Below are 24,191 nucleotides of genomic sequence, written 5' to 3' on the forward strand. Positions count from 1 at the left end.
CATGTCATTAGTACAAATTTTCAGCAGATCTAGTACTTTACATCTCTGCATGCTAATGCTATATCTGCTATTATCCATTATTCTCTGTGCTTTACCATATTCAGTGATTTTGTTATAACTGTGCAGTAGTGATGTATGTCTCGAGACCGGTCTTGGTCTCGAGACCGGTCTCGAGACCACTTTTACGTGGTCTCGGTCTTGTCACGGCCTTGACGGTCTTTGGTCTTGGTCTTGTCTTGGTCTCGGACCTCTCGGTCTTGTCAAGGTCTCGCTGTCGCAGACCGTCATAGTGGTCGGAGATTTAGCAGTACTACACGCTCAAAAAAAAACCTACACGCTCTAGAATCTTTGGTATCCACGACAACACAACATTTGATAATGCAACATTAATATTTTGCGCCCTTGAAATCAAATGCAACCAATCACATGCAAGTTTTTTTTTTGTTTTTTTTTTTTTTTGCGATAGCTGTTGGCGCTCATCCATCCATATGTTATGCCCTCTATATTAACAGTCAATGATTATGCCTCAGTGAGTGTAGCGTAGAGCGTAAAGAAGAGACAAGCACATATCCAGCAGCTATAGTGACAGTAGCCTAAGTCAGCGAATTCTTGGATCATAAAATTTGCTTTCGTTGATCACAAAGAGTTCTTATGCACGCGATCTCATTTGTAAATGACAACGATTTCCCATGTCTATTAAACCTTTGAAAAAGTCTTACATTCAAATCTGTATTTGCACTGCCGCTAACAGAGAGAGCAGTCATCATGTTAATGTAAAAAAAAAAACAGCTTCACAGTCTTTTCAAATACCCAGTCATTCATATTATCACAGCAATATTATGATTAAAGGTCATAGTTTGGATATAAACACTGATGTGATGTCTATGGTAGAAATTAAAACAGAGCACGTCACCTTTTGAAAGTAATTGGCGCTTCAAATAACGTTTGTGTCGATTGCATTTTTTCGCCACTAGATGGAAACAACTGTTAAAAAATGTATTTGTCAATGAATAGAGATTGATTCAAAAATGCAGATTCATCCAGTGATGTTTTTGTGAGCATGTCATTTATTCATTCAAACCACTTTTTCATAAATTTAATATAAAAAATCGGTGTGTTAAACATATTCTATTTTAAATATAAATATTATGTATTAAATTATTAAGAATTCATTAAAATGAATTAAACACTTTTAAATAGACTGAAGCAATTAATATTTTGTCTCACATTATTTTGCTTAGTTTAGAATTGCGAGGAAATCATGATCTCTATTTAATCTCAAAAAAACTAAAACTGAAACTAAACTATATAAAAACTAAATAGAAATGTGTTCACAAAATAGAAACTAAACTAAAACTAAAAAAAAAAATGTTAATGAAACTAATAAAAACTAAACTAAATTTTACTGAAAATTTGAAAACTATACCAAAATAAAACAAATTTTAAAAAGCTAAACTAAATTAACCTTGGCTTCAACACTAGTCTGTTTTTTTTTCTCCGGTCTCGACTTGGTATCGGTCTTGGTCTCGACTTGGTCTTGGTCTTGACATGGTCTGTCTTGGTCTTGGTCTTGGTCTTGTCTTGGTCTCGATCCCTTCTGGTCTTGGTAGTGTCTTGGTCTCGGTTTAGGCGGTCTTGACTACAAGTCTACTGTGCAGCAATGCACATATGAAAAAGCTCTTTTTTACAGTGCTACACATTAAGTCATTTTCACAGCATTACATGTAAGAACAATAAGAAAAAGTAATAATAATTAAAAAAAAAAAAAAAAAAACGTGAGCTAAATATGGCTAAACCTGTTTCTGGGGATGTCTTTATTTGAAAAAAAAAAAAAAAAAGTTTAGTAGATCGTTTTTCTGTATAGTGAATAATATAGGTCACAGCAGCCCCTCATTTCCCTGTGTGAAGCGAGTATTTTAAGGTTAATTTTAATAATGTAACTGTAGTTGATAATATTTACTTATTTGTTTGAGGCAGATGTTTTTCCTCCCTTGCAGAAAAATACAGTCAGTAGCTACATGTTTAGAGTTCCATGGTACAAAAGTGACCTTTAAACAGCTTTAAATAGTTGACTAAATACAATATTTTTTCAGATAGGTCAACAGCTAATGTAGAGGTTTTTTTGGTCTATTTCGCCAACAAAAATCATTCCAAACACAGCCACAGCATTGTTTCGCGTCTCTAAGCAACATGACATTGTTTAAATAAACATCGGGAAAAAGAGGATATATATATTGGCCGTTTTTACTTGGGAAAGCATCTATATGTTTTTCTAGAAACTATGGATAATGCTGAAACGATAGAAGGAGGATTGGAGATTAATTTAATTTAGTACAAATGTGCATACTTTCAAATCGACGCTTGCCAGGTGTTTCCCTTGTTTGTCCTTAAAGCAAGTGGGGGAGGGGGGAAGGGGGGTGATTACATGTACTGTAATGCTCGCCACTGCATTACAGTACATGCAGTTTTTTTTAAATAATTTCGAATATCAGTATTCAATGTTTTGTGTTTAAAATAACAAAACATTATTTATGCATTGGTAACTGCAGGTTAAAGCATACAGTGTCCCTCTAAACTGCATTAACGTGTAAATAAATACATCTAAATGCCACTTTATATGCAACTTTTGCAAAGATTAATTTTGTTGATACTGATTTCATTTTTTAATAACACCCCGAATGTACCATTATTATAATTGATTAAATGTAAGAATTTGACTCAAAAGATGATGCACACTTTTAGAAAAAAAATATTGTGAATGACTTAAATTATTCTTTGTCAATATCACACAGTAATGACATGAAATGATTTGCAACGGTTGCTGTATCGCAACAGGCAGCTTTTTTTTTTTTTTTTTGGCTAGTAGAAGTTATGAATGGTAACCTAAAAAAAATAGTAGCCAAATTGGCTGGTTGAGTGCAAGTTAGTTTCAATCCCTGTGTGTGTCAGACTAAAATCCCATACCCATATAACCTTTAATAACTGATGTCTGTTCTAAATAAGTCAAGTTGTCTGGGTTTTGAATCGATTATGGTTTCATCATAATCCAAATTTCCTCTAAGTATAGATGGCTGTTTTATTTTAAACATTCAGCTGCAAATATAGTTGGGATCCGGACAGCGCTATCAGCGTGAAAAAGGTAACTGACACAGTGTTACAGAGGATTAAGCACTGTTATTAAAATTATTATTATAATATAGTCGAGTTTAATGAAACACAACACAATCAGAAATCACATTTAAAGTAATTAATTAAAACATTCAAATGTTAAAATTGTATTTAAAAAATGGGTGGGCAAACTTTCAATCTGGGTAACACTAGGCCCACACAGGCCCTCCCGTGGCTCCACCCCTGAAACAAGGTGAATCGAGATTATTTCGTCTGCAGACGTCCTACAGGAGAATGCGAAAGTAACGACAGGTGGCGTTTGTGCACTATTTTAGTTTGTGAGCTGCAGTTAGAAGAAAGAAGGAAAAAAACAGGTGTGTTAGTGCTTCATTCTCCTGTCCACTTGGTGGCGATACATTAAATGAGTTGTTGACAAACTTTGTCTTTGATTTTTCACTTGGATGGAATTGTGTAATGTGACAAACAGTAATCTTAAAGAAGCGCACGTGCGTGTTTAACAGCGATCACAAATCGAAAGTGTTTAAAAGACTTCTGGATTCTGTTCCTGCTGCACATGACAGGCTGTACTACTGCAAGTAAGTGTAAATACTTTCAGGGTCACAGTTATTTGGTAGAATGATGAACGGAATTCATATATTATAGCGTGAATTAAATTAAGTGCACATTTTTATTATGCAAAAATGCAGGTTGCCTTTTGTTTGTTTTTTTTGTGTTTGTTTGTTTTTACCTCACAGTATAGCCTACTTAGCAGCACCATATCACAGATCCTCAAAAAGGACCTTTGCAAAAATAAAATATACAGACTTTCGTGTGTGCACGAGAAACCAACTTATTACTCATAACTTATAAAAACCTATTGCGCCATCAGCCCATTTCGAGGTGTGGTGTTTTGGACGCCACAAAAAAAAAAAAAAAAAAAAAAGTTGCTGGAAAATTTGGACTTTTTTATGAAAAAATGTGCAGGAACCCCGAATTTTAGGATGTTCCTTTTGCGATAATGCGAAACTGAATGTTTTCTGTGTTCAAGTTCTCCAAGTTAGAGTGGTCGATAAACCTATCAGAATGTTATTTTAATGTACATGTGGAGAGGCATGTGTTGTAAGGAGTGAATGATGTGAAGAGATGATCAAATCATTTAGTAACAGTACATGGCAGCATAATTAGCTTATTTAAGGTCTCTTTTGTTAACATGTGCATTAACATGTGCAACTATCAAAACACTTTTTACACTACAGTGTTAATGCAGTAAAATTGTCATGCTATTGTACAGTACATTAACTAATGTTAACAGATTAGCTACAACTTTACATTTTAATCAATAATGTGTTAATAAATCTTATAAATATCATGTATAATTTATTATAAATATCATGTTAACTAATATAGTTAGTAAATGTTAACAAATGAAAACTACTTGTAAAGTGTTACCAATTTTGTGTTGTGTGTGTGTGTGTGAGTGTGTGTGTGTGTTTCACATGGGTGATTATAGAGTAACCCTTGCTGTTACCCTTAAAACCAGACTGCCAGAGCATTACTGTTAATGCATTACTGTTAATGCTGTTTTCCTGACGCCACCTGGGTGGTGGTTGCACCGGTGCTGTGGGCTTAAAATCACTGCTTGCAGCTATATTTTATGTTAATAATATTGCTTGTTTGGTAACTCAACATTCGCCATCCATTGTGTGTTTTTTATTTTATTTTTATTTATTTTTTTACCATCATGCATTCCTCTGAACTATTATGATATTCATCTCAGTGACATTGTCATGTCTGGGTCATGATGAGCATCTGATTGTTTTCAGAGACACCAAAATACTAGTGTTGAGTTGTTCATCTGCAGTATGTCAGAGGAGCGAGGAAAGGACTCTCCATCTGAGATGAGTCTCTCACAGAAACAAAGGTAAAACTGTGTCTGTTTTCAGAAATTCTTTTGAAACTACTTATAGGCTGTATCTACGGTGGCCGAGAGAGCTCAACGCGCTGCAAACTTAAGAAAACACATGCAAACAGAAAAAACGACAACAAATTAAGAAAACATCTTCATCAGTTTGACAACACAGGCGCTGTAAATCCTTGCAACGCAAACACAAATATGGAAACGCGCTGCAAATTCTCACAACACAACCAAACTCAGAAACGCGCTGCAATCACAGGAACGCGCTACAAACTAACAAACGCGCTGCAAATAGCTCGGTCCACAACGGAAATGTTTCAGGGGGACTTCAAAAAGTGCCGAACCCATCTGGGACCTGATTATTTATATCACTATCACCTTTCAGTGACACTATACTATCACTAAAAGGTGATAGTTCACCGACAACACCTCTGCTCTGACCAACAGCCACTGAACAAATAATCAGGTCCCAGATGGGTTCGTCAGTTTTTGAAACATTTCCCTTGTGGACCGAGCTATTTGCAGCGCGTTTGTTAGTTTGTAGCGCGTTTCTGAGTTTGGTTGTGTTGTTAAAATTTGCAGCGCGTTTCCATATTTTTGTTTGCATTACGAGGATTTGCAGCACCTGTGTTGTCAAACTGATGAAGATGTTTTTTCTGTTTGCATGTGTTTTCTTAAGTTTGCAGCGCGTTGACCTCTCTCGGCCACCGTATGTATCAGTGATTCTAGGTTGAAACACAAAGTGTCACATTCAGCTGACCTTTCTACACGATCCGCTCGCTGCCTGCCCGCCCCATAAATTGGCTGTAAATAATTTAACAAGTTTAATCTGGATGTACTATAACAAGTATGACAAGTTTTTTAGATTCTCATGTGTTTTATGGTAAAGTGTAAACAGTGAAGGGTGTGGAACCAGTGCTTCATGTGACTGTTAGTTACCCAGAATTCAGCTGTAGCAGACCTGAACAATTACTCTGGTCTCAGACTCAAACACATTTTAGCACTTACTTTAACTGTACCACCCAATATTTTTTCTTAACCTCATCAAGTAAGACTGAAGTGTTTCCTACAGTGAAGTGTTGTTTCTCTCTGTTCTTTGTGTCATTAGTGTAGGATCAGGCTCGCATGTGTTCAGCTCTGTGTCTGTGAAGGGTGACCAATCAAATAAGAATCTACTAAATTTCAGTGAGGAAACACCATCATCTAGCGAAAGGTATTTATTGGGATTTGTCTTAGCTAATTTTTTTTATTTGTTATACAGATCAACTAAACAATAATTCACAAAATAATTAACAGAACACAATGTTAGCTTTCCTCTTTATGGACCTCTGTCTGGGGCTTCTTTCCAGTAATATAATTACCCACAGACAGCCACAAGGATGCATAAAATGACCATAGACAATTGATCATGTAACCAAACATGAATATATCCACAAATTTTGATAACTATTCAAATATAGCAATTGCAACCTCCCTATATTTATATTATGATCAGAAGAAAAATGTGAAATTATTGTATTTTGTATTTTGTATTTTTTTTTTTTTTTTTTTCCAAATGTGGGTTTGTCATAATAAATGTAACAAAAATACAAAAGTCCCCCTCTATAATAGAGTTGGGATCAGTTTGCTGACTCGGATCTTTAAATCATTTTTAAGTTATTTTGTTCATTTCAGCAGAATATAATTAAAATGTCACATGTTAATAGACAATTTCTCCAACACATCTACTTGCGCGATGTTAATCACATGTTGAATAAGAAAAAACTTAAATGCAACCAAGGCCAAATTATAAGAAAAAGTTCATTCATTGCTTCAGGCTATTCAGTTAGTTTACCTCACCTCCGGATGTTAGTCATTCATTCTTTTGTCATCACATGCCCATCAGGCTTGTGCACAATTCAGAATTGAATTGAGAATGACTCCTAAATTCCAATTCAATTCTTGAATTTGAATTGATGTCAAAAACAGGATCTAGAATTACAATTCGAATTTAATTGAAAGGAAGCAGAATTGCAATTCAATACAAATTCAAAGAAACTCATATACATAAGTGAAGTGTTTAACAATGAAGCTTTACAATATATGTCAGATATGATTTCATTACATATTCTATCAATTATATTAGTTTGAACTACTTGTACAGATTACATTGTGTTCTTTGATTACTTTGAAATGAAAATAACATTTTGAACAAAACTAATCAAACATTGAGGGACTAATTTATTTCAAGAATTTGATCATTATGTTGGAACAAAATGCATGCAGGGTTGAGGAGTGACTAGTTATATGTAATGAAATTATGCTATTAAATTACAAAATTAATGTAACTGTATGTGAGATTCAACACATTCTTTCTGTTGTATGACTGTGTGGAATGTCTTTGAATTGCCATGAATTTAATTCCACTTCCTGTAATTTCCAACAGAATTGACCCTTAAAGGGGTCCTATTATGCTCTTGTACAAATCTGAATTATTTGCTTTGGGGTGTAATAGAATATGCTCTCATGCTTGGTGGTTTGAAAAACACATTATTTTTCACATAATTTACATTATTATTATTATTTTTATATCTTTTTTTATTGAGTGGAAAGTACAAACATAATTGACACAGAAGACATAGTGAAGACAGTATACATTTTCTTTTCTTTTTAAACTTTAACGACAAAGAAAACAACTGAAGAACCATGCCCCACCGCCCACACAAAAGTTATATATATATATATATATATAAAAAAAGGAGGGTCTGGAGGAGGAAACATGATTCAGAATTTCAAATAAATTCAGTCAATGGACAAAATTTGAAGGGAATGAATTCCAAGGAAATGCAATCTGTCATCTAGCCAATAAACAAGTGAAGGCAAGTACATCTAACTGTTAAGATGTAAACTGAGTCCAAACTCTAGGAACCCCAAAGACTGCAGTAGTAGGGCAGACGTCAACTTTGGTTTTAAATATTTTGGACCGTCTCAAACTAATTATTCCAATAGTTACAAATTACTGGACAGAAAAAAAAATATGACTCAGATTACAGGGTGACATGTGACATCTATCACAACTGTCGTCAACTTTGGAAATAAATTGCAGAGAGTCGAGCTTTGGAGTAATGAACCCTATGCAATATTTTAAACTGTATGAGTGAAAGTCGAGCACATGTTGAACTTGAGTGAATTCTAGTAACGGCATTCCTCCACCAGTCATCCTGAAACTCTTCACCTAACTCATGTTCCCTGGCACTTTTGGTTTTTGGCAACTCATCGGCGTAAAGGGATAATTTAATTTCGATATCTGAACGAGAAATTCCTTTGAAAAACGAGGAAGGCCAATTGACAGTGGCTCAATAGCCAAGGCAAATAGTAGAGGGGAGAACAGACAGCCCTGCCATGTCCCACGCCCTAATTTAAAGTATCCTGAACGTGTGTCATTTGTGTGTACACTACCCTTACAGAAAAAACACATGAATTTCACATGTGCAAAAACACATGTGGTCACATGTGGCCACATATACATTTGATTCTGCATGTGTTATTTCACATGTGAAAACATGTGCAAACGTGTGCTTTTGGAACACTTTCATGTGCATTCTGTGTGAATTCCCATGTGAGTCACATGTGATTCCCATGTGAAACCCATGTATTTTCCTATGTGAAACCCATGTGAAACCCTAGAAATCACATGTAAATACCCATGTGAAACCAGTGGAATAACATGTGAATCCCATGTGAAACCCTTGTGATCACATGACATGTGAAAACGTGTATTCACATGTGTATTCCCATGCAAAACATGTATATTATAAACCTGCTTGTGTTACAATGTTGTGATAGTGAAATGACTCATAACTGTCAACTGTCAATATTTTATTCATGCACAATATACACTCAAAAATATTTAATAATGTTTGTTCAATTCAGTTGTATAGAAAAATTCCATTAAGTTTTATTTAGCAATCCTTACACACTATCCATATTATGAAGAATTCAAATTAATAACTACAATCTAAAGTATTTATATAAATCTTTAAGGGATGGTTCATCCAAAAATGAAAATTATGCCATTAAATACTTACCCTCATGTAGTTCCAAACAAGAAAGGCCTTCATTCATCATCAAAACACAAACATATCAGATAAATTAAGATATTGTTGGGATGCTTCGAGAGCTTTCTGACCCTGCATAGACAGCAATGCAACTGAAATGTTCCCAGGGCCAGAAATGTAGTAAGGACATTATTAAAATATTTAATGTGACATCAGTGAGTCATCTGTATTTTTGCTCAAAGAAAACTAAAATGACGACCATATTCAAAAATGTCTTCCCTTCCACGTCAGTCTGATGTCCTTACTAGCTTCCTGGGCCTGGGAACATTTGCATTGATGTCTATGCAGGGTCAGAAAACTCTCGAATTTCTCTAAAATTATCTTAATTTGTGTTCTGATGATGAACAAAGGTCTTGCAGGTTTGGAACGACATGTGGGTAAGTAATTAATAACAGAATTTTTAAACCTTTTCCTTTAATAACTGGCAAATTTGTTCTTAAATAAAAAAGTGACTCAATCACATTTCCCATGGCATGAAGTTGATTAAACCTGAAAGTACACCAAAAGGCACTGCTAAGTAGACCTAACAACTCGAGTCATATTTGATGACATGAGATTGGCAATGAACTGGATTGGTGTCATTGTCTGTAAGGAGGGCCACAGCAACATCTTCAAACTCATCAGACTTGTCCTAAATAAAAAAATGGAAAAAAAGAGAGATACAAATCACAAAAAAATCCAGTGTCCAAAATGGTATTTATCAATTTAAGATGTTTTTTTTAAACTATCAATGATTTTTTTTATTTTTATAATTACAATAGTTTTGACAATTAATTTTAAAAAGACAGCTAAACTAAGCTAAAGTTTACACAACAATTTAAATTCAATCATTATTTATGTTTATTCCATAGTCTTTTTGATACCACAAAATGGGGGGAAAAATTTGTGAAAAATATATATATTTTTTTTAAACATTTTTAATTGTGTGTGTAATTGACTGATTTTTGTATTTTGGGTGAGTGGTCTGAACAAAAACACAGATATAGTAACAGATGCAATCAAACATTTATACACTAAATGAACAACAGTATGAGCAAAAACACTTTTGTATTTTGATTACATACATAGAGTGGTACTCACAAGGAGACTCACCTGAAGGTTCTCAAAAAGCCAATCACACAGGATGGACAGTGGAATGGCCAGGTGTGTAATTCCTATTAAAAAAAAAGTGTACAAGGTTGACTGTGATGTTACCAGAACAAACGTGATTTTAAATATTCTACTCAGACATATACACAAATAACGTGTTTAATCTAAAAATAGCTAAATCAAACACAAAGTGGACTATTTATAAGGTTAACAATTTTGCTTTATTCAAAAACGAAACAAGACATTCTTTCAAATCGCTCATATAATTCAATAACAAAACACCTCTGTGCTGTGCAGAGAACAAAAAACTGCTTTGACTGGTCTTTTTTAAACTATTTTGGTTGGCGAAATAAGAGCAGAAACAGATTATTCACAACACTGTTGTTAATACTTTACTTACTGAGTTAAATTATCTGTAAATGTTCGTTCTGGAAGTGAACTTCTCCTTTAAGTTGCTATTTTAAGCAACTAAACAATTAACTTAAACTATAACAACTAACATTAGTATGAACTGAAGTTAAACATTGATTTACCTTAGTTTTTGCCTGTTTCATCGAAGGGTGCGCAAACATATGAAGCAGAAAAGTAGAAAAGCTATGTTACAAACATATGAAGCAGAAAAGTATTACATGTTCTAGAATACAACACATTACAGCTATAAAAACTGAAATTCAACATTAAATGTGTAAAAACTAGGAAATCAAGCAAATTTTGCTTACCTTTACCTCAGTGTACAGTGGATGTTGACTGTTATGGTTTGAATGATGTGCGTGCGCAGAGCTCCGACTTGTCCCATCAGAAATTTAAAATATAAATAAGCGTTATAAATATGATTTCGACTAAAAAAATTACCCCTACACCGTGTCTACTCGCCGCATCGCAGCAGCTAAAGGGGCTGTTCACATATAATGTCTTTTGCGCGACCCGCACAAGTTCGTTATTTCAAATGTAGACGTGCACTATGCGCGCTCATAATGAACCGCGGGTCATGTGACATGAACCAACCAATCAGCTTCATCCTTTCCCTTAATAACATTGAAAGCACTGCCAAGTTGTAGAAACAGGTTATCATAGCTGTACAGGAATAACCAGTGATTTTTAATGCTGGAAATCCATTTATCCTTTGCTGAATCTTCATTGAATCCATGAAGTGTGCAGGTCATGGTTGCTTATTATTAGTTATAATAATAATAACAACAAGAATTTATTATATTATTGTGATGCGCACACACACACACACACACACACACACATACACACACATACACACACATACACACACACACACACACACACACACACACACACGTTGGGTTTACATGTTTTATGGGGACATTCCATAGGCGTAATGGTTTTCATACTGTACAAACCATACTTTCTATCGCCCTACACCTACCCTACACCTAAACCTAGCCCTCACAGGAGATTGTGCATACTTTTACTTCCTCAGAAAAACTCATTGTGCATGATTTATAAGCCTGTTTCCTCATGGGGACCTGAGAAATGTCCCCACAAGGTCAAAATCTACTGGTATTCCTATCCTTGTGGGGACATTTGGTCCCCATAACGTGATGAATACCAGGTACACACACACACACACACACACACACACACACACACACATATATATAATGATATACCTAACTGATGATCAATAAATTATAGGTACAAGCTAATAACAAAGTGTATCGTCATAACAATAACTTTGCAACAAAGGGACTACTACAGGACCGGAAACAGGAAATGGGAAGTTGGAAACAAACTAAAAGTCAACATAATATCAGGGTGTGAAGCTAAAAATGTATTTGTTACATGTGGAAAAAATTTACATTGCACATGTGGAAAATTTGTGGACACATGTGAGCACATGTGGAAAATTTGTGGACACACGTGACCACATGTGGAAAATTTGTGGACACACGTGACCACATGTGGAAAATTTGTGGACACACGTGACCACATGTGGAAAATTTGTGGACACACGTGACCACATGTGGAAAATTTGTGGACACACGTGACCACATGTGGAAAATTTGTGGACACACGTGACCACATGTGGAAAATTTGTGGACACATGTGACCACATGTGGAAAATTTGTGGACACACGTGACCACATGTGGAAAATTTGTGGACACACGTGACCACATGTGGAAAATTTGTGGACACACGTGACCACATGTGGGAAATTTGTGGACACATGTGACCACATGTGGAAAATTTGTGGACACATGTGACCACATGTGGAAAATTTGTGGACACATGTGACCACATGTGGAAAATTTGTGGACACATGTGGACCACATGTGGAAAACATGTGGACACATGTGATCACATGTGGAAAGCATGTGAAATTCATGTAGTTTTTCTGTAAGGGATAGCCAGGGGGTGAGCATATAAAACACGGATCCATGAAATAAAAATATTCCCAAACCCAAATTTTTTAAGTACAGCAAAAAGATACGGCCACTCGACTTGATATAATGCTTTTTTCAGCATCAAGAGAAATTTCCACCTCTGGAACAACAGAAGAATGTTTGGAATGAATTATGTTTAAGAGAGTACGAACATTATAGTACAACCGTCTTCCTTTAATAAAAGCTATTTGCTCTTCAGATATTAAATATGTAAACAACTTTTCAAATCGAATAGCCAACACTTTCGCGAATATCTTAACATCAGCATTCTGTAGTGAAAGGGGTCTGTATGAACTAGGAGAGGTGGGATCTTTATCTTTAAAAATATTAGTATGGAAGCTTGGGTCATTGTCTCAGTTTAGCAGAACGAAGCTTGTTTAACTGTGCAGAATATGAAATAATTTGACCCCGTAAAAAGGCTTTGAGTGCTCCCCACAACAGTGAATATGAGGTCTCCCTGTTCTGAAACCGTAAAGTGTCAATAATAATGCAAAAGTTCCATTGGACTCATCTGGTTCCCATGGCCTTGTGCCAGTGGTCGTTAAGGGTAGGAGTTCTTTCCTTATGATCTGTCTCTGGGGCTCATCTAGTTGACACGATATCCGCTGACATTCGGATGTAGGGGTTGATCCACCATCTGCTATTGGTATGGACTGGATCTGGGGGAGTGCAGTGACCGTCTGATCTGGATACAGACTGGAACTGGTGGCTATGGTGACCTCGGAATAAGAAACAAACAGACTAATATTAATGTAGAGGCAAAAGTTCCATGTTGCCACAAAGTCAGATCGGAGAGGACTCATCTGGTTTTTGCGGTCTTGCGTCGATGGCCGTCTAGGTGATAAGATCTTCACTGATGATCTGTCTCTGGAGCTCATCTAGTTAAATGGACTCTGCTCACTTTCAGGGCTGTAGAGGTTATCTCTGGGTGCTGATGGGAACAGATTAGATCCAAGGGACTGCAGTGACCGTCTGATCTGGATACATGATCTGGTGGCTACGGTGACCTTGGAATAAGAAGGAAAGATATGAATATTAGTGTAAGATTTTAAAATCTATACAATATTTAATAGGGAGCCAGTGCAGTGTTGACAGAACCAGGCTAATATGTTCATACTTTCTGGTTCTAGTAAGAACTCTAGCTGCTGCATTTTGGACCTTGATGTCATGAACACATGGATTAACGTTTCTGCATTTGACATCGAGAGCATAGGTTGTAATTTAGAAATATTTTTAGATGAAAACATGGGATTTTGCAAATGCTAGAAATGAGACTTTCGATTGAAAGATGGCTATCGAATAGGACACCTAGGTTAACACCTGTTCTTTCAGAATTTAGCAGTAAGAAATTACTCGCCATCCAATTTTTTTTATATCAACTATGCATTCTGTTAGTTTTTCAAATTGGTATGTTTCGCCAAGCCGCAAAGAAAGATAGAGCTGCGTATCATCAGCATAACATAACATAACATAACATAACATAACATAACAGTGAAAGCTAACACCATGTTTCCTGATGATATCTCCCAGGGGTAACATATAAAGCGTAAAAAGTAGGAAGGAAAGGAAAGGAGGTGAAGTGAGGCCAAGTATGGTGACCCATACTAGGAATTTGTGCTCTGCATTTAACCCATCCAAGTGCACACACACAGTAGTGAACACACACACACCGTGAACACACACCCGGAGCAGTGGGCAGCCATTGCTGCGGCGCCCGGGGAGCAGTTGGGGGAACGGTGCCTTGCTCAAGGGACTCACCTCAGTCGTGGAGGGTATTGAGGGTGGAGAGAGTGCTGTACATTCACAATCTCCACCTACAATCCCTGCCGGACCTGGGACTCGAACCTGCAACCTTTGGGTTACAGGTCCGACTCTCTAACCATTAGGCCACGGCTACCCCAAATTATGCAGTCGAGATTCCCACATTTGGGGAATTCGCAGGGGTCAGCACGGCCGGAGTGCAATGGACGAGCCTCGCCCTGGGTGAACCACCTTCTTGATCATGGTGTCTCCCCTGCCAGGTAAGTATGGCAGGGGAGTAAGTAAGGTAAGGGCCCTTAGCAAGTAAGTAAGGGCCCTAGTACTGAGCCTTGAGGTACTCCAAAGTGCACTTGTGATTGATATGATACCTCGTCGTTCACTGTCACGAATTGATGCCGATCAGACAAGTATGATTCGAACCATGCCAGTGTACTACCAATAATGGCAACATAATTTTCAAGTGTATTTAAAAGAATAGTATGGTCAATAGTATCAAACGCAGCACTAAGATCCAGTAGCACTAATAGAGAGATGCAACCACGATCGGATTACAGGAGAAGGTCATTTGTAACTCTAATAAGAGCAGTCTCAGTACTATGATACGGTCTAAAACCTGGCTGGAAATCCTCACATATACCATTTTTCTCTAAGAAGGAACACAAATTGTGAGGATACCACCTTTTCTAGTATCTTTGACAGAAAGGGAGATTTGAGATTGGTCTGTAATTGTTTAATTCATTTGGGAGCAAGTTGTGTTTTTATAATGAGAGGCTTAATAACAGCCAGTTTGAAGGTTTTGGGGACATATCCTAACGATAGTGACGAATGAATAATATTCAGAAGAGGATCTATGACTTCTGGAAGCACCTCTTTTAGTAGCTTAGATGGAATCGGGTCTAACATACAAGTTTATACAACTCTTCCTCTACTATAGTAGAAAATGCATGGAATTGTTCCTCAGAAGATTTGTAGCGTATCTGATGCGATACTGTAGCAGATGGCTGCATAGTTACAATTTTATCTCTAATAGTATCTATCTTGGTAGTAAAGTAGTTCATAAAGTCATTACTGCTGTGCTGCTGGGAAAATTCAACGCCTGTTGGTGCTTTATTCTTTGTTAATTTAGCCACTGTATTGAATAAATACCTATGGTTATGTTTGTTTTATTCCAAGAAAGACTAAAAATAATTAGATCTGGCAGTTTTTAATGCTTTTCTATAGGATATGTTACATTCACGCCAGGCTGTACGGAAAACCTGTAGTTTTGTTTTCTTCCAGCTGTGTTCCATTTTCCATGCTGCTCTCTTCAGTGCACGAGTGTGCTCATTATACCACTGTGTTGGGCTGTATCTAAAGTGCTATAAAAAAAGAGAGTCTATAGTTTCTGTTGCATCATCAAGTTTTTTTGAGCTATTGGATATGCGGAGGAATTCAGATAATCAGGAAGATTAAAACTATCAATTGAAGAAGAAATAAACTTAATAAAGTTATTGTCAGACAATAAAAGAGAGTTAAATCTCCATGGTGGTAAATAATGAAGTCAAGCAGACAGTTGAATGAATGTCAACACTGAGGGGAGCATGAGTTACTTTAGAGATAAAACTACTATCAATAAAAAATAATCATTATGAGAGTATGACTGGTGAACTGGGGAAAAAAAAGGGAAAAACTTTGGCTTGAGTATTATAAAATCTCCATGGATCCACATAACCATTGCAGGCCATAAAATCTGACACTGCTTTGGACATGGAAGGAGTCATTGCACGAGGATTTGAACGATCCGCACCTTAGAGGTCACGAGCAACCTTAGAGGTGAGGTCAGGGAAGAAAGATACAGACATGTCCCCTACTTTAAAATGTCTCGACTCCCTCGCTTGACGCAGAATGTCAACACAGTCTGAGTGGTAGTGCAGCATGGCAACGATGGCGCGTGGTCAATCGTGGGTTTTAGGTTTAGGCTGTAATGTACGGTGAGATCGATCCACAATGATATCTTTATCAAGGTGTAATGCATCCCAGAGTAGCTTGGAAACTACTGAAGTGGTGGCAGGTGTTTTCTCAGGCACTCCCACGATTCTTATATTGTTTCTACGCGACCTTGCTTCAAGATCGTCACATTTATATTCCAGCCACTTCCCCTCAGTAGAGAGAAAGTCCACTTTTTCTTGAATTACGGTGACATCGTCAGAGCAGGACGATAATGATTGTTCCATATTCTTGATTGTATAATCCATAGTGTTGGTAAACTCCGATTTTACAGTTTATAGCTCACTTTTAATATTTGATAAATCATCACCCAGTACAGTTTGAAACTCTGAGCAATATGGTTGCGTATGGATGTTAAAAGTTCAGTTTTACGAGCTGACGTCTCTGTTTGCTTTTCTGGGTGGTCAGCAGGCCAAGGAGTCGAGGGCGCGGCAAGAGCAGCAGGCTGCTAATGAGACAACGACGCATTAGTGGTTTTACCGGACCTATTCTTCATATTTCTGCGCGAAATTCACTTGTTTTGGAAGAAAATAATATAAACAACCACCTGGGTGGTGAAAATAAAATCGATGACAAGATTGAAATATAGTTAAGCACTACAGGAGAACTTACTCCATTGCCCCTCGAACCGGAAGTCATAATTTACATTATTACAATAGCTTTCTCATCAGCCTGGCAAAACAAAACTTGATTAGTTCCAGGTTTGATGACATCATAGCATCTGGAATACAAACGCTGTAGTCCAAAGGAGCCTACAAATCTTGTTCTCATAGTGAAAAATACATGGCAGAGAAGACACTAACATTACACCAATGCCCTTTAATCCCAGTATTGCTGTAATAATATGAATGACTGGGTATTTGAAAAGACTGTTTGTGAAGCTGTTTCTCACCTAAACATGCTGACTGCTCTTTCTGTGTCAGCGGCAGTGCAATTACAGATTTGAATGTTCCTGTGTTATGCCGAAAACTTTTTCAAAGGTTTGATAGACATCGTTAAAAGATCGAGATTCAAACACCTACGCCATTTCATTTTTAAATGACAACCATTTGTTCAAGTTTTTCAATAACTGTTGTTAGTTTAGTTTAGTTTAGTTTTAGTTTTTAATTTATTTTGACATTTTTATTTTATTTTATTTTACAAAAATGTTTTTTGATCAATCGTTTTCGTCTTAGTTTTAGTTTTCATTTATGAAAATAACCTTGCAACAGACCTGACAGAGCAGGTTACCTTTGGTATGAAACAAAGTCTCAGCTTTCAAATTTTTTTAAAACAATAAATACTCTCTTTATTGCATTGTGACAGATTGCTGTAACACTTTAGTTCGGTTTTATATTATTTTTTTCCTCTGTTCTTTGTGTCATTAGTGTAGAATCAGGCTCGCATGTGTCCAGCTCTGTGTCTGTGAAGAGTGACCAGTCAAAGGATGACAACACACCGAACTTCAGTGAGAAAAAAGCATCATCTAGCAAAAGGTAATTCATGTGTTTTATATTATTGGTCAAACATAGACATATTACAGCAAACATTTATCACTAAGCATTATAATTCAATTATCACTTAAATTTATTAATAGCAGTGTTATAAAACCCTAAAGGGAGTAGGCTAAGGCCATCAGTAAAAATAGTTTAGTTTTTGATTGATTTATTTTTTTGTGATCAACATTTTTATTCAGATTTTTTGTTTCACTTCGGATACATCATGGTTCAAAACAAAAAACTATGTACAAACAGATGCCATGAAGCTGTCCACTTGTACAATAAAGAAGAGGGAGAAAAATATGAGAAATAATAGTCAGATAAGCATAAGGATGTAAACTTTTTAACCTATCTAGCAACATCACAGCAATGTTTGTCCAACTCTGAATAGTGTTGTCTTTTGTGCCATTAAGCCTGGCAGTGGTACCTTTCAGCATGGCAATGTCTCTGAAGTATGATAGTCAGATGGAAGTTGTGGGAGTGGAAGGTTCGATCCATAGCTTCAAAATAGCGGCAGTACTTGCAGCTGATAAAATCCATTTTGATGAGCATTCAACTGGAGAGTGGAATCATCTAACAATAGAAAAAGTAGGGGATCTCGAGGTATATTTGAATACAGAATATCCGAAAGAACAGAACATACAAATTTCCAAAAATGAACCACCACTGGGCATTCCCAGAACATGTGCAGGTAAGAGCCTATTGAAGTTCTATTACATAAATGACAGAATGTGTCAGATCTACCCTTCTAACCTATTGATACATTTATAATGTATCAGCTGATGTGCAAGATTTTTAGAAGCAGTAAAACATCTGGCCCATACCACATCCCAATCAGGTTGAGCAAAACCATCCCTTTCCCAAGAGCGAATTGCTGGAATATAAGTATACTGCAGTAAAAGAATTGTATTATAAATCTTGGAAACTAAAGCACTAGAGGGAGTATTAATATCCAACCACTCCCACAGAGGATGCGGTAGCACATCGGTAGCCCAGGGAACACCGTAAGCCTTTAAAGCTGACCTTAGTCTCAAATATAGAAAGAAAGAAGATCCAGGTAAAGAGAACTATGCACTTAGTTCCTGAAATGATTTGAGACCATTATCACAGTAGATGTCATTCAATATATGAACCCCAGCATCAGACCAAGCTTTAAAAACAAAAGGTTTGTTACCCGTGCATAAACGATTATTATGCCATATTGGAGTTGTCTTGGTATATAAAAAAGGGCCCCCTGTAATTTTCTCCACCTTTTTCCATGCACCCAGTGAATGTTCAATAATTGGTCCATAAGTTTTCTTTAGGAATTTTGAAATACCTGAAAAGAGGATATCTTGTAAGCGGACAGGATGGATAATATTCGCCTCCAGAACTCGCCATGGAACTAAAGAATCTGAGTTAGCCCAGGATTTAATTCCCCTTATCTGAAAAGCTAGATTATATACTTCAAAATTAGGAAATGACAGACCTCCATCTAATTTCTTACGCTGCATCGTCTTAAGTCGGATTCTGGGTTTTTTCTTCCTCCATATAAATCCAGAAGTAGCCGTATTAAGCTCCTTGAAATACCCTTCAGGCGGTGGAAGAGGTAACATGGAGAATAAAAAATTAACCCTGGGAAGCACATTCATTTTGATTGTAGATATTCTTCCGTGAAGAGCTAGACATAAGGGGGACCACGTGTCTAAGTCCTCCTTGATCTTATTCAGGAGAGTTTTATAATTACAATTGGAAATGAGAGGTATTGAGGAAAATATAGTAATACCCAAATATGTGAACTGTTTGACTGTGGGAATCAAGGGAGGTAAACTACTAGATTCTTGTCTAGCTGCCTCATTCAGAGGCATAAAGGCAGATTTACTCCAATTTATTTTATAACCTGAGAGATCGCCAAATATGTCGAAGAGGTTTAGACACTGAAATATTAGAAACATAGAGCAAAATGTCGTCAGCATAGAGAGAAATTTTATGTAAGGTATTTACACAGGTAATGGGTTGTATAGTTAAAGTTTGACGTACTGCTTGTGCCAGTGGTTCCACTGATAAAGTAAAGAGCAATGGCGATAATGGGCATTCTTGGCGGGTGCCCCGGCCAAGGGCAAAAGAGGAAGACGCTAAAGAACCTGTTGGAACCCAATTTTAAAGTGTTTTGATCATTTTAATAAATCCCTGTCCCGCCCCTACGTGATCAAGAACCGCCCAAAGAAGACGTCACGCAACTGACAAATTAAAACTGCGTTGGCTGGCACTGAGCCAGAGACAGACGAGCTCTGCGCTTGTAATCACAACTATGCAGTGTTTTTAACCACATTTATTTTTGGTTTCAGACATTTAAATACACATACAGTAAGTACTAGTAAAACAAGACATTTAGAGTTTGTTAGACACACCCAGATGTCTATGGAAGGAGCAAATAGCAATCCATTCAAATATAATTTGCCGATGTGTTGTATTCATATCACATACACATAGTGTAAGTAACTATAAAAGTTAACTCTATTTCTCAGCTAGTTCACCAGCCACTTACTTGCATGTATTTCTGGAGAAACTGATTAATTTAAGTGCTGTAAATCCGGCTGACAGGACTCTCTGAACGGCAGCACCCATCTCAAGTTATAGATCATGATCTAGATCATTTGTATAGGGTTTTAAATGATGAAACACACTAATTCACACATATTTGTGAATTGGAATATCATATAGTTCATGACATGCTAAGCAAGTGTGTGAATATTTTGAATAAAAAAAGGATGTTATTTTGTCTGCGTTGTGTCATGTGACAAGCATGACTCATCGTCATGAAAACAATAAGGGGAAACGTTCTCTGGGGGTCAACTAGAATATTTTAAACCCACCAGTGAAAGGGTCAAACAAAAGCATTTTTCAAAATTTCATTATAACTTTTGATCATAAGGTGGCGCTGCCTCCAATCATTTTGAGCACTGTCAGGGCAAGGTGCCAAAGATGCATTTTGAGTTTTGTAATGATAGGTCAATGCATTTGTAATTTTTTTTTATTTATTTTTTTATTTTTTTTTAAACTAACCTTACGATTTTTTAATTTTGGACCGCATTCAACTCGCCATGAGCCAAGGATTTGGAAGAAAAAAAGAAATTTTTCACATGATTGAATCTTTGGACAAGTGGTGGAACTAGAGAATTTGAAAAAGACTTCAAATTTGCTATGGTGACATTTTAGACTGTCCTCTAAAATGTGCCAAATTTCACAACTTTGCCCACGCGGTTCTATGGGCTGTTATAGACTCAAACTTCGGTGCTTGGCCCCTAATTATCAAATAAAACTAGATAGATGAAACAGTAATATGTTTTCCTTTTTTATTACTCTGTTCTTTGTGTCATTAGTGTTGGATCAGGCTCACATATATTCAGCTCTGTGTCTGTGAAGAGTGACAAGTCAAAGGATGACATCACACCCAACTTCAGTGAGAAGAAAGCATCATCTAGCAAAAGGTAATTCATATGTGTTATGTTACTGGTCAAACATATACATATTACAGCAAACATTTATCGCTAAGCATTATAATTCAATTATCGCTTAAATTTACTAATAGCAGTATTATAAAAACCTAAAGGGTGTAGGCTAAGACCATCAGCAAAAAAAAAAAAATTAAATTAACATGCGTTTGAAATGATTTGATATGTCATTGTTTATTTTGTAATACCCATTTAATTTTGATGTGCTAACATAACTACTGCACAACATATTTTAATACCCATTGCCAATGCAGAGTTTACTTTTATCACCAGCTCAAGTGTTCTTTGCTTATAGGACAGAAATTATTACATTTAGAAAACTAGTTTTTAACTTGCATTTAAATAGATCCTATACATTAATAGTGTGTACTTGAACATTGAATGCTTGCTTTTTCTCTTTGCTTAAAAAAAATGTTTGCATTGTTTTTCCTAAAAATGCTGTATGTTACCTTATTTGCTAACAGGCTTCAATATGAGACATTGGTCTCAGATTTTCAAACTCACAGGAACCACACAAATTTCACAGACAATCTCCTGTGGATCTTCCAAGTAGGAAAAAACATATTCTTGTGTACATTTTTACAGACAGACAGATTTGTTACTAAACAACAGTTCTTGCAAAAACACTTGTTGAACTTTTGCATTATTTTAAACAACAAATTTTAAGTGAAATAATTAAAATGTAAGAAAAAATGTTGTTTGAGTGTGTTTTAATTGGGATTATTTTTTATTACTGAAAAAATAGTTTTGACCAAATATGGATGTGGATTTATTTAAATTGTGTTCTATTGCTTGCTTTGTAGGATCTTGAGAGCAGAATAATCGTTTATATGAAGAATGAATTGGCAAAGTTTAAAAAAATACTACAAAAAGATAATGTACAATATTTTGTGAATGATTTTAATGAAAATGGATGCAATATTAAAGAAGCAGCTCTTGATCTCACACTCTACTTCCTGAGAGACATGAAGCAAGATGAAGCTGCTAATACTCTAGAAGGTAAGAGACCCATGACCATCTGTTAAATTGTCACGTATAAATCATGACTAATCTATCTATATTATTTCCTTTGTTTAGATGAGCTGCTCTTTATTTATCAGCTAAAATCTAACCTGAAAAAAAACTATCAATGTGCATTTGAAGGAATTGTAAAGCAAGGGGATTCTACACTTCTGAAAAACATCTACACAGATCTCTATATCACTCAGGGTGGTAGTGAACAGGTTAATACTGAACATGAGGTAAGACAGATTGAAGTTGCTTCCAGACGTCATGAATCACAGGAGATACAGGTTGAATGCAAAAAGCTGTTTGAAGCATCAGAGCAAGACAAGGTGATCAGAACTGTACTGACAAAAGGAGTTGCTGGCATCGGAAAATCAGTCTCTGTGCAAAAGTTTGTTCTGGATTGGGCTGAAGGAAAAGAAAATCAAGATATCAACTTTATATTTCCTCTTCCATGCAGGGAGATGAACTTGAAGGAGAAAGAAACAGAAAGCTTGATCCGTCTTCTAAATAAGTTTTTCCCAGAGACAAAAGGACTGAACCTTACAAGAAGGAATCAGTTCAAAGTCCTGTTCATCCTTGATGGATTGGATGAATGTCGTCTTCCTCTAAACTTTGAGTGTAATGAAACATTGTCTGATGTATCGTCACCAGCATCTCTAGATGTTCTCATAACAAACCTCATCAAGGGAAATCTGCTTCCTTCTGCTCTCATCTGGATCACCACCAGACCAGCAGCTGCCAGTAAGATTCCTCCGGACTGCATCGATCGGGTGACAGAGATACGAGGATTCAATGATGCACAAAAGGAAGAGTACTTCAAAAAAAGATTCACAGATGAAAATCAGGCCAAAGAAATCATTGATCATGTTAAACAATCAAAGAGTCTCTTTATCATGTGCCACATCCCAGTCTTCTGTTGGATTTCAGCCACTGTTCTCCAGAATATTTTAAAGGAGAAAAGAAATGATCAGGCTGATGACACCTCCAAATCACTGCAGGAATCAAATGCTGAAGACACTCCCAAGACTCTGACACAAATGTACACACACTTTCTCCGTTTTCAAATCCTGCAGAGCAGACGAAAGTATGATGGAGAATACACTTCAAATGTTTTCTGGGATAAAGATGCCATTCTTTCACTGGGGAAACTAGCATTTCAACAGCTGGAAAAAAACAATGTGATCTTCTATGACACAGATCTGGAAGCCTGTGGTATTGACGTTTATAAGGCATCAGTGTATTCAGGCATGTGTACCCAGATCTTTAAGGAGGAAACGGGAATCCTTCTTGGTACAATGTACTGCTTTGTTCACTTGAGCATTCAAGAGTTTATTGCTGCCCTGTATGCACATCTGTTTCTTGACATCAACAAGAAATGTATATTTGTTCAAGACTCTGCAGAACAGTCAAACAAAAATGAAACCATGATTGATTTGCTCAAGATTGCAGTGGACAAGGCACTTGAGAGTGACAATGGACACCTGGATCTTTTCCTTCGCTTCCTTCTTGGTCTGTCACTCCCATCCAATCGGCAACTCGTAAGAGGTCTGTTGACACAGCAAGATGGAAATGAACAGAGCAAAAAGGAAATAGTTCAGTACATCAAGCAGAAGTTTGAAGTTAATCTTTCTCCAGAGAGATCCATCAATCTGTTCTACTGTCTGAATGAACTGAATGATCACACTCTGGTGAAAGAGATTCAGACCCACCTTAACAAAGAAAGTCTCTTATCTGGTAACCTTTCACCTGCCCAGTGGTCTGCTTTGGCCTTTGTGTTGTTGACATCAGAGGATGAGCTGGAGGAGTTTGAGCTTCAGAAATTCAAGAAATCAGATGAGTG

General features: G+C 36.5%; 2 protein-coding genes and 1 non-coding gene across 3 annotated transcripts in view; 2 read left to right on the top strand and 1 right to left on the bottom strand.

The window, feature by feature from the left end:
* Nucleotides 1-24,191, top strand: part of LOC141337967 (uncharacterized) — a 117,558-nt gene that overhangs the window by 40,851 nt on the left and 52,516 nt on the right.
* Nucleotides 1-24,191, top strand: part of LOC141338861 (NACHT, LRR and PYD domains-containing protein 3-like) — a 28,492-nt gene that overhangs the window by 1,999 nt on the left and 2,302 nt on the right. The window contains exons 3-9 of the mRNA XM_073844476.1: nucleotides 4,932-5,029; nucleotides 6,132-6,236; nucleotides 17,739-17,846; nucleotides 21,212-21,319; nucleotides 21,808-21,892; nucleotides 22,147-22,363; nucleotides 22,421-24,188. Of these exons, the coding sequence (XP_073700577.1) occupies nucleotides 4,932-5,029; nucleotides 6,132-6,236; nucleotides 17,739-17,846; nucleotides 21,212-21,319; nucleotides 21,808-21,892; nucleotides 22,147-22,363; nucleotides 22,421-24,188 (2,489 nt within the window). The remainder of the gene's footprint in view (nucleotides 1-4,931; nucleotides 5,030-6,131; nucleotides 6,237-17,738; nucleotides 17,847-21,211; nucleotides 21,320-21,807; nucleotides 21,893-22,146; nucleotides 22,364-22,420; nucleotides 24,189-24,191) is intronic.
* LOC141339434 (U1 spliceosomal RNA) lies at nucleotides 14,491-14,653 on the bottom strand. Its single transcript, XR_012356026.1, has one exon. It is a non-coding gene; the product is annotated as a U1 spliceosomal RNA (small nuclear RNA).

Source organism: Garra rufa, chromosome 7 (assembly GCF_049309525.1).
Source record: "Garra rufa chromosome 7, GarRuf1.0, whole genome shotgun sequence".
NCBI lineage: Eukaryota > Metazoa > Chordata > Actinopteri > Cypriniformes > Cyprinidae > Garra > Garra rufa.